This window comes from Platichthys flesus, chromosome 8, assembly GCF_949316205.1.
Source record: "Platichthys flesus chromosome 8, fPlaFle2.1, whole genome shotgun sequence".
Lineage (NCBI taxonomy): Eukaryota > Metazoa > Chordata > Actinopteri > Pleuronectiformes > Pleuronectidae > Platichthys > Platichthys flesus.
The window spans coordinates 19,285,228-19,297,385 of record NC_084952.1 but is presented as its reverse complement, the minus strand read 5'-3'; the positions used below and the strand labels follow the sequence as shown (position 1 = coordinate 19,297,385).

The 12,158-nt window shown below is 42.9% G+C and overlaps 1 protein-coding gene across 1 annotated transcript in view; it reads right to left on the bottom strand.

Moving 5' to 3' along the window:
• Positions 1-10,496, bottom strand: part of gpc4 (glypican 4) — a 30,216-nt gene extending 19,720 nt beyond the window's left edge. The window contains exon 1 of the mRNA XM_062393234.1: positions 9,711-10,496. Within this exon, the coding sequence (XP_062249218.1) occupies positions 9,711-9,861 (151 nt within the window). The 5' untranslated portion in view covers positions 9,862-10,496. The remainder of the gene's footprint in view (positions 1-9,710) is intronic.
• Between the last annotated feature and the right edge of the window lie 1,662 nt (positions 10,497-12,158).

Below are 12,158 nucleotides of genomic sequence, written 5' to 3'. Positions count from 1 at the left end.
ATTGAGTTTCCAACATAACTTTTCTATAAATTGTGTGATTTCAAATTGCTAAATAAAGCAACCACCGGTGACTGGCGTGACTGTTCAGACTCGTGCAAGGTCCGACCATTCAGCCATTTGGTTTCATCATGAGTGCCTAAGACAAGTTCTGCATGGACAACAGATTCATGCATAAAAAGAAAAAAACACCACAAGTAAATCAAGAAACTTTCCTTCCTACCACTGAACTTATGGTAATCCCTACTTAACCACTGCTCCCTCTATCAGAGCAAGTCAGAGGCAGTGATTCACATTAACAACTCTGCCAATTTTTCACCCTTTCCACATCTTTCTCTCAGGTTGTGCCTTTTGATGAGCCGCAGTATTACAGTGTTTGATCTACTGCTTTTACTACAGATTCCACCTTGAAGCTATAGCCAGGTCTGTGTGGGTGTGTGTGCATGAGCAAAGGAAATCTGAGTGAAAGAGAGCGTGATTGTGTTATGTTTAAGATTGGCAGAGACAGGCAGAAGTTTTTCGGACAAAAAGCGAGGACAAGTTACAGCACAGCATGTTTATCACAAGGAGAGGGAAGAGAGGGGTAAAAAAAAAAAGAGGCACAAAAGACCTTCCTGGCTTGTCCCTCTACACTAGCCCTCCATCTTTCCACTGACTCATGGCACACAAATGAAAACAGTATTTAAAGGAGAAAATGAAAAACACTCTTTACTTAAGGCCCAGTGCTTCACCATGGGACACTGCACAAACATTGCTGTGCTGTCAGAGAAATGGACTACTGTTTAGCAATAAGGTCCTAAGATGTTTTACACGCACTGCTCGAGAGCCACCCACTAGTAGGGTCGACCCCAATGCTCCAAAGCTTTGACTGTGCCATGGTATTGTGCATACAAAATTAGTACTCCAATGGTGCGTCTGTTTATTATTTGTATTACTCATTATGTATCATTGTTAGCTATTCTAATTTTGTGCGTGGCCGATCTTGTCTTACTAGCAATGGCAGCAGCATTGCATATGAAAATGGCATATTACAAACCGACGAGTTTGGCAAATGTTAACAGCTTAGCCATCTTGTAACTGCTGAAATGCTGCAACAAACAGATATTACTCGCTAATGCTTTGATGCCCTGAGACAGCCATACAGACTAGACTATCTAAGGATAATTTGATGCTTGGTTATGAGCATTTGCATGAGTAAGTTTCACACAACAAATCATGACGCCCCTCCCTCCACAATAGAAGAATTCAAAAAATTCTAATGTGTTGAAACATATGAGAGCTTTTAAAAGACACACAAACAATGCATTTTGACATTGCCAGTAAAAGCCAGCAAACCCCTCTTAAGGACAGGGAGCTCTTTAACAATGTTTATAACAGACATCCAAAAGCAGCTGAAGTCCACCAGATGTTGCGGCAGGACGGGGCCGGCGAAGCCCCCCCAGGCAGAATGAGGTCAGGTACAAGATCAGGTTTCTGGAAGCTCACAGCTACAAAAGGGCAACAAAGATTCTGATATACCTGTTGGGCTTTCGGAAACTAGACACCAGTGTGGTGGTGGGAAGAGAGCCCCTCATAGCTGACCGTCAAAGGAACTAGAAAGTCTAAACCTAACACTACAATGGTTTAATGGGCCTCAGCCATGGATGGCTTAGTCCCTCCCTGATGATATACTGAATGTGTCGATGAATCAAAGCTGTTTTCCCTAATTTTCTGCCAGTGGAACCCACCCTCGGAACACACAGGCCAAATCATTTACAGTTTTGGAGCTATCATTTAACAGAGTATTGATCTTTCATCTGTGCCTTTTTTTTCTTCCATTACTTATCAGCCCCTAGCTAGCAGGACGTCTGCCATTGTTTTCTTCATGTTTAAAATTTGGGTTTTGATGACCTGCTTTTAACACATGGCATCAATGCTACAGTCAAATTCACAGAGCTACGTGAAGGAGCCAAAGAGCCGCCTAGTTAGTTTCTATTTGAAAGACGAAAGGACTTTTGAAGAGCAAAACCTGAGGTTTTTGATCTCAAAGAATATAATTTATTTGAAAATAAATCAGAGCATGAGCAGCTCACAGAGGGATTAGGTAAATATTAGGAAACCTATTATGCTAACTGCAGTCTGGAAAATTGAGCTAAGTGTGAGTGACTGCCTCATCAGTGGGAGTCTTAATGTAGACCTTGGGAGTAATTAACAGGGATTACAGCCCGCCTGGCCTGCACCCAGCACTAGAGTTTCAGCCCAAACACCCAGGCAAGTCCCTGGCTTCATTCTGTAACCACACTGGCCTCTGGAGAGTCACGCAAATCCTAATGATGATCATGACTATCAACACAGACATGAACCCTACTGTGGCTTCATAGGAAATCAATTAACTTTGGTTGATTTACACCTACATCATAACCGCACCACTGGCAGATTCGCACTGAGATGGCTTCAGTGAGTGAGTTGAGCAGTGGCGAGTAGGAGGAGGGTGGGGGTGGACCACTCCACCCCTGCAGTTTGGGATCAGAGCACACAGCTGTGCGCCACACTCCTCACAGCTGGCTGAGTGACACCAGTTCCGAGGTGATCAACACAAAGGAGACGCACAGCAGCTCAAATATCAGAGCGACAAAAAATATTACACCACCAAGAGAGAGTTGCATATACAGACTTCAAAAGCCAGACGAGTCGTACAATGGAGACAGAGGTAGTTAAACAAATTTGAATAAGTGCCAAGACAATTAATTAGAGGTCCTTAAGTGTTGCATTTACTGTATTAATAAGCTATGTCACCTCACAAAGCAGTGTGCATGTTTATCCAAAAATATGCTGCACTTGGATACTATTCTGTACGTAGTATCAGAGGATAAAAGGGTTATTGGTGCTTCCCAGCAATTAAATATCAAACCTTTAGAGAGATGCGCGTTAACAAGAGAAGCATTCTAGTTGGCTCATGCATCATCCAAAAGCCTTTCTTCACAGAGAAAACGGCAAAGATAAAAAGCTGAGACTAGACGAGAGGGAGGTAAGTATGCTGAACGCAGCAGAGCAGGAAAATAGCAGTAAACCACTGTTGACGGTTGAAAAGTGGAAACAACCCAGAGTTGAGGAGGAAAGGAAAGGCCAGGAAATGAAACAAAACCTCCCAGAGGAGCTGCTTAAGAGCGAGCAGTGGGGGGGAGAAAATTAACTGATGTTAGTCGGGATAAGGGGGAAGGGGGTTTTGGGGGGGGCTCGAACAGCGTGCTAACAGGACGTGTTTACAAGGAGTTTTGGGGGGGGGGGGGGGGGGGGGGTTACTTCCCTTAACTCAAAGTAGGGAAAACCACAAAGCCAGATCTGAATTTCTCACAGTTTGCATCAGACAAAGACCAACCCAGATCCATCAAAGTACAGAGTCAACGTTTAACTGTGGCCACAGGTAAAACATGACCTTCAAATAAAATGCGGAGAATATGCTACGGAGTTTACCCAGAATCATTTCAAACATGCACAAGACAGCGGGAGGGTCCCTGAACAAACGGGTTCACAACAGCAACAAATCCAATAACAATTCCTGCGTAGTTCATATGATTTTGTTAACAGCACCCCATCATCCATCATCAGCTCTTATCACCACAAAGTCCATTGACATCTTCGTTAATGTCTTTTGCGTGCATGTCACTGCTTTTTCACCAGGAGATATTTGTTTCCCTTTTGTTTTCTTTTTCATTTTTGCGTCAGTGGCACGTTTGAAGCGTCCTGAATCCCTCAACCTGATTGCTGTGAATCCAGCAGGGGATGTGTTATCACATCAACTTTGCCTAGATTTCTAAGGATTTTATACTAGGAGGCCAGGCAGATAAAGTCTGTAAAAAACACAGAGTGTCTCACTTTTGAAATTTGCATTCACACATGCACCTCCTCTGGAGAAAATACTTAGGATCTGTAGAGTCCAGTACATGTCTGAAAGCAGCTTAAAAAGGAGCATGCTGTACGTATACGCCTGTATGTTAGCGTGAAGATGAGTCATAGTGTGTGCATGCTTGCCTCCAGTTACCTCCCCAGATTCCCTAAGCCTGTGTCACATGCACACAGTGGCTCTCTGGCTCCTGCCTTGTCCACCACTTCTCCTGGATATTCAGTCTGACACGCCACCGTACAAAACTCTTTCCTGTCACTCAAATCCCCCCTCTCATTCTCTGTATGCCTCAGTTAGTCCCTCCTGCCCTCTTTGTTGCCATGTGTTCCCAGCTCTGGGGTTCCCTGTGTGCAGGTCTTGGTGGTCCGGTGTGGAATGCGGTGAGGAGGGGGGAGGTAGGCCTGCCGAAAAGGGGTTGCTCAATTGTTCCAACACACAGCAAACCACCCCCTACTGATCTGTCGCTCACTTGGCCATTTGGGGGGGTCAAAGCAAAGGATGCAGAGAGATGGAAATACAAACGCTCAGTCCACACACAGCCATTGAATTGATGCTACACCCAGAGCATACTAAGCGAGTGAAAGAGGGAAACTTAACATTCCACAGTTGTTGAAGAAGGTGGCTACCCGAGCAGCAAATCAGGTCCAACATGGCAAAATCATTCCGTCAAACAAGATCCATGGAACTAAAGCAGGTAGTTTTAGTGTCGCCAATTTTTGTGTTCACTGTGATAAGCAGATTTGTTTTGGGCAAATGATAACTCAATGATAACTGTTGCTGGCAGAGCAGAAAGGGACGCAGTGAGAGCCGCTGATCACAGAGCTGCCTGGCTGTGATCACAGGAAGCTGATAAGAGTGGCGGGTACAGCAGAGCTGACAGGCACGTGTAGCCAGCCTCCCTCCCCTGGCACCATCTGGACACTGAATGTCGCAGCTAGGCTACCCCCAGGTTCACAAGACCTTAACCTCATGATACCTAAACTCGATTATCCTGAAGGCTCGCCATGAGTTACAGGGGACATGTCACAAATACGGAGCAGGGAGCAACAGGAGCCTTCCCTGTATCACTGCTTTCATCTGATCTCCAAGGATAAAACCAGAGAGGAGCAACTCCAACCACATACAACATATTTATTGATTAGCGAATCAACAGTTGATGATTCATAATAGACCTCTGCATTATTGAGTAGTTAAGGAGCCCTGCCCAGTCACCCTCGTGCAACCTGAAGACAAAACAAAAACTGAAGTCAGCAATGAAAGCTAAGATGATTGTATTTTTAATATAACGGCTCCTTTCAAAATGCATATTAAGGAGAGTTAAAATAAATAGTTATGTTTCAAGCCAACAAGCTGCAGAAGTCTATCCCAACCCTCAGGAATGGTATCAGAGAATGCTTTGGCTTTAATAAGGGACATTTAATCTCAACCCACACATTTTATCAAATTTCTCTTCCAATTAAATCACTGATACTAGTTTGCAAAAGGAATTAATCTTGGAAAATAGTGTTGTTGTGCCAAGAACTTTGTTTAAACTGAAAGCAACTCAGCAGCAGTTCTTAACTAAATTTACATCTTACTTAGCTTTTTCCCCAAAAAGAATACAGATTTAAACCACTGACATTGGATTTGTGAATTTTGCTACTACTAATCCAAAACCAAGCTATGAGTAATTCTTTATTTACACTGTACTACCATGAGTCAGACTTCCATGAGTATTACGGCACCCTGCACACCTGTGGGAGGGACTGAACGGTTTCTTGAATGACACACCTGAATCAGTTTGAGCCTGCTGTGCCTGACAAAAAAACGAGTTTAGGCTAAAGGTGTTTTTCTTCTTTTAAGGATCATTCAATAACAAATAAAGCTGCAATGCTAAAATCTTTACACACATTCAAAGCTTTATTGTTTCTCTGGGAAAACACAGTGTTGGGCCCAGAAGCTTAACCGTGTTTTAACTTGATTTGATCAATTGTATATCTCATGGAAGAATACAGTTTCATTAACTTAACATTTCACTCAGTTGGTGGTGTGAACAATAATAAAAGTAGACAAACACACAAAGTACAACCACTAGGCACAATTTTCTTCATTGCAAAGTGCGAAACTCGAGATAAGACTTGCTTACCCTAATGATAAGACTTGCATTGTTCTTCACATGAAACATAGAGGGCCATCTATATTTTATAGGATTGACCTTGAGAGGCAAGTAAGACAGTTGGTGGGTAGTTTATTGCTTAATTATTACAGGCGTTAAAATACAAGGCCAGTCTTACAGAGCAGAGCCACTCAAATATTGGACTTTGAGCTTTAAAAGCTCACAGACTTTGCATGCCCCCGTTCCCCGCTCTTATCTTATCTGCTGAATGTCACTGCAATAACACAACCTGTTATTTCCCCAAACCGTAATGATGCAGAGCATGCAGCCAGCAGCCAAGGGGGAAGGAGCCCTCACAATGTGAGACTGCAGAATGTCTTGGGCTCAGCGAGAGGCCAATGTGCTGAGGTCATGCACGCTTTGAGTTTCAGTCATAATGCACTGAACTGATTATGAGGAAAGGGACGTTCCTTGAGCTGAAGGGAGGAAAAACGACCCTCTTCACTTTGATCTCGACCATTGTCCCATACCTGACGCATTACATCAAGCCCAACTGTCAGAGTAAACCAAAACAGATTTTGCTTGATGAGCTACAAAATGGGAAGCAAAACATCCAGCCCAACGAGTAGCTTTTGACATCCAATCTGGTCAGAGTTAGCTGCTCTGCTTTCAGAGAGAGCTCAAAGAGCTGGTCCATGTTGCAGCTATGCAGCAGTAATTCACAGATACCCCCTGACAATGATCAAATATAACATACCTACTATCAGCTGATTTCTACAGACAGTTAAATCTCCATTTACATTCTTTATGATTGTTTACAATATTTATCTTTCAACGATAAAAGTGTGAGTGTGATTTATTTCCTATTCATGTGAGGTATTCAACCACAAGCCCTAAACAAGAAACTAGGGGGGGGGAAGTCTTGAACTGCGTCCATGTGAGCGGTAAAAGATTGATACCATGGGATCAACGAGGAATTCACCAACTGGGCCTGCTGTTCCTCTATATCCCTTAATTCTGCTTATTCTAAGGCAATAAGGGCTTCCATTTCAGTTTTACTGCATTAAAACATCATTATTGAATATCGAGTCTGGTTTCGGCTGAGCCTGTTGGAAATTTGAGTGGTAACAAACATTCTTATCTCTGGGCTGCCAACGATAACATGATGTTGAATGTTGTAAGAGGCGAGATTTGATTCCAATGTCTCTAATAAGACTCATATTCCAGCAATCAGATTTATGATGCATATGTGTATATAAAGGAGGTAAATATTTCACAAAATACTTCCAAGACGACCGGCAAAGACACTGTATAATTTTAAGTAGGTCTCCTCTGCAACATCATCCTCAACAGTTATGGTTAAAATAAGTGTCACATATTGTGACTGTACACTGTAGATTTATCTGTGGAACTAAATTATTTCATTGCATATGTTGTGTTATTTATACTCCTGCAGATGTTATATACATTTGCTTGATTATCAACTGTACAATTGTGTTATACATTTCCAAGTAAGTAATGGTTTAATCCTTGCTCAAACTCAAAACTAGTTTTGACTGTGTTATGGTTGGGAAAGAATTAATGCTAGAAGTTTGACCTTTTACAAAGAGAAGCAGTGAAACTCTGACAAACATGACCGAAGTTCAATCAGGCTGCACATCTGGAGCCATTTCTCCTCAGCGACATGAAACATTGAGAGTTTTTGTGTCTACTTTTGGAGCCCCCCCCAACACTCCTTAATGACAGTAGACCCTGTTGCTTTCTATGGATCAATTATCTCAGTCTCTCTCAATGACAAAGGGTTACTCACTGAGGTCGGTCCTGCCCAGGGCCCAGACATACACCAGGAATCTATTGTAAGAAAAAGGCACGTGTGTATACAACACAAACCTGCACAATAAAACTGCCTTCTTTCAAAATCCAGAGAAGCCAAGACAATTAGATCCGACCAATGCAGACATGTTGGGGTACTCTCAATGACGTTTAGCATCACAAAGACATACAGGCGGAAAACCAAAAGGGACCTATAGAGTTGTGTGAAATGCAGGGCAAAAAATTATTTCACTGCCTCTGTGACAGTTTGGTCCAAATCAAATTCTAATGAGCTGCTGTGGCTTCAACAGAAAAGGACAATCTGAACATCCTCATACTATGCAGCGTAAACTCAAGAAGGACATCAGTACAATAAAGAGGATATATACAAACTGGTCACCCTTGTCAGGAGAAATAACACAGTGAGCACTCCTGAGAGGTTTCTGTTAAAATATATGTATATATAAAAAGACAGAATGGGGTAATTGTTTTATGTGGCATAATGCCAGATTAAGCGAATAATTCAATCCAAACTGACATAAAAAAAGACCCTAACATGACAGTAGCCTTGCCCGGATGACTTACACCTAAAAAAACTGGACTGATTTTTAGGTGGGTGAATATATTTGTACATATGCATTTTAACCACCATAACAAATAAAAATGAAATCAGAGAAGGGAGGGATTTAAAGTATGCAGGACACAGTGGAATTTCAAACCCCAACCCCCTTCCCTTGCTCCCCCTCGAGCCTTCACTCTAAAAGCCCCTCTACATGAGTTTCCATTACTTGGGTTTAACTCATGATTAGCCTAATTAATTTGCTTTCTCACCTCTCGTCTGCCTGCTAACAAAGCTGTGCTTATTTATTACGGAGCAGCCTTTTTTGGGGGCCTTCCATCCTGTCTTGCAGAAAGAAGTACAAGTACAACGTGTGCCCTCAAAGAAAATGTTAAAGCCATAGAAAAAAGAAAAAAAAAATCAAAACTCCAGGAATAAGGAAAAAGTCATAAGCCCTGTTCACAATGCACAGCAATGTTTACTAAATCACTGCCGGCTGCCCGCACTTCACAGCCATAGGAGCCCGTAGTGAGGAAGCCTGGAAATAAACACAGGCCTGGCTTCTTTCAGTGGGGGAGCCGGGCTGGTGTGTTGATTATAGCCCTTTATTGTTATGAATTACCTGCAAGTATTTCCTAGATGAGGACTATATTTACTCACTGGAGCAGTGAATGGCTCCCACACACACATTGACTTGCATTGCTTTCCTGGAGAATTGCCTTACACATTACCACTTCTTGTCTAAACCGTGAACATACCATGCCCTAAACCGACCTAAAAAAACATGTCCTCCACCGTAACATTTTACAAATACATTAAGGGGACTTGCTTTCTGTCCCCACATGGAGGATTTAAAACAGATTTAGATTAATAAATGAACCACTGTCGTGAAGAGTTTAACCCCAAAATGTGTCACTGCTTCATTCCCAGAACTTTCACTGTAGTTGCCATGTAACACACAAAAGCACCACATCTGTAACATTAACCATTTATCTTTACTGACAAAATGTCTGCTAACAACAAATGACCGATTAACTTTGACGTTTCAATAACTTACAACATTTTGCCTCAAAGAACTTGTGGAAAACTTTTTGAAAGTTAGTTATAACTAACCATGACTGCCTCGGTTGTACCTTTGGAGCCAACATTTAGGTCGGGTAGACACAGTTGGCCGATTTAACCCGATTTGTCTTGATGCTAACTCTGCTAGCTTAAACAAGTTCCCAGGAGCCGTTGGACCACCGGAAGACCACCCCGGGGCCGAGGGTCGTCCTCAAGCCGCACTTTGTCAACCCACCGCTCCGGATCGACCGGGGTTTGGGTTTAAATTTACAATAAAGCAGAATGTGTTAAAAAAGACTCACCGTTGACTCCTTTGTTGGGGACGTCGTTGACGTTGAAGCCCTTGGAGCTGTACGCGGTACGGACTTCATTGCAGTTCTTCAACTTTTGCTCCGCGGTCCCAGAAACAGACAAGACAAGCAGGGTGAACGCCACACACAGCAGCGTCTTCATGGCGAGGCAGTGACGAAACAACAGCGACAGAAAAAACTTCGAGACACTCGGGAGAGTGAGAAGAGCCAACGATGGCCGCTCAGGTAAAGCTAGGACAGAGTTGGAGCGACTCCCACGCTGAGTGTCCTCATGGAGACGCTGCTTTCTTCAGCTCCACCGACACCTCATTCACAGCTGCTCCGAGGAGGCCACCGCTCCGACGACCCGGGCTCCAAACACCGGGGAAAACGCCGCGCACACCTCGTCCCTGTTGAGGTTAAGGTGCGTGTCGAGTCCCGGACACAAGAGGACAAAAACACGGAGACGCGACAGAGCAACACTTTGAAAAAGTTTTTTTCTCTCTCTCTAACTTTCCAGCAGCGCTCCCCAGCCTCGACGATAAACCAGAGGAGCAATCAGCAGAGGAGAGGCCGGGAAAGTTTGTCTTCTTTTCTTTTCTTTCCCTTGTAAACGACGGGTATCGGTGCGTGAGGAGCCTGGACTGTGCCGCTGGCCGTGCTCAGAGATCCAGATGCGGGCAGAAAACCCTGGCGGACGCTCAGGGACGAGTGCGAGTTCCGGGGGACAAAGAGGTGGAAGTGAGAAACACCAGGGGTGGAGCGTGGAGCAGGGACTTTAAACCCAGGATCTCTTCCCCCCCCCCCCCTCTCTCTCTCTCTCGGTGATGGTGTCTAGACTTCAGCGGTAAGTACCAGGCTAGAAAATCAGGACTGGAGCTCGAGGGTGGAGCTGCGCCGTGGCACAACACGAGGGCTCTGCTATTATTGGCCCGCATGACACGAAGAAAAAACCCAAAGTGGTGAAAATCACAAATCTCTCTTTATTGCAGACCCCGGTTTGACCTGTGCTTTAACAGAGCTCCTTATCTGCCGATGTGCAGATAAAAAGCTCTTTGAAGGAAACAGACATCCCTCATCATGCTTTCACTGTCCTAACATAAAACGAAAGAAGTAATCAGTGGTGATTAAGTGTGCTGGGGAATCAACTCATGCATTTTCAGTGAATCTTATCCATGATGAATTTATTTGTATGACACCAAAGCACCACGTGATAATACAATACAAATAATGAATAAAGATTGATATGAACAACAGCAACAACAATAATAATTAGCTACTAATAAATAAATATACAGGTTTCTTAGCTGCTGCTACTGCTTTGTTTCATTATCAGGCGCATCTTATATGTCAGTGTGTGATAATGACGTGTATTTTGTATTTATACTTTTTCATTTAGATCTGCTCTCTGTTTTCTTAATTCTACGTAAAGTGTCTGAGCATTGTTAAAAGTACCAAAAAATATATTATTTCACTCTTAAACCATTTTTAATCATATTTAAAGTTTCGGGAACATAACATCAAATAAATATAAAATCTAAAAGTAACTTAGAGATAGTATAATAAATGAAGAATATTCTCCAAAGTTGAGAAGTTACAATGAGCACACGCCAGAACCCGACTCAGTGTGAGCCAACATCTGCCTCGACCGGTTTTAATAGTAATAGCAGTGAGGATATTTTTGTTACATGTTTATTTATAAAAAAATCTAAACAAATTATAGCATTACCGCCATGTACATGAGAACAAAGCGAGTTACACATTTTCTGTCTTAATCAAAATTTGTTATTTCTGTCCAGCCACTATAATCCAGTGGACCTTGGTTTGTTTAAAAGCCTGAGATTAAAACGTGGCTAGTGTTACAGTAACCATGGAGTCCAAATGACAGGCCTGCTCCTTACACAAACACGGGTTAGGCTGCATGTGTCCTGTTAGCAACGGGGCAGTGGTGGTGTTTTTAATATGCAGCTGCCTGTCACATAGAGCGCCCAGTGTTGTAAACTACAGTAAACAGAGGAATGGAAGCGTGTCGCAGCAGCTGTACGTTGATAGAGATGACAGAAATGAATGGGAAAGGTATAAAACAGTCACAATTCATTTAAGGCTATAAGATAGGGGAGCACACTGAGTATCCTGCTGCTGCGGCGTACAGTTGAAATAATAAAAACAAAAATCGGCCAAAACTTTTATTGAAAACATCGTAGCTTCTGCGATCGCCTAAGAAACAAACCCTGAGACCCAAGTTAAGTGTGTCTTTGGTCATCTTGCAAAAATAAATCAAAGTCATGTTTTATGATTTATTTTGTTCCTGTTTTACTTTTTCTATTCTCAGACACAAGTTTGTTTTATGTGCTGTCCTGCTGCTCTCTGCCTCTGACCTTTGGCCCCTCGCTGCATCTAGTTTCACTGGGGAAAAAACAAATTAAATTCAGATTACACTGACAAGACAGGCAGTCGAAA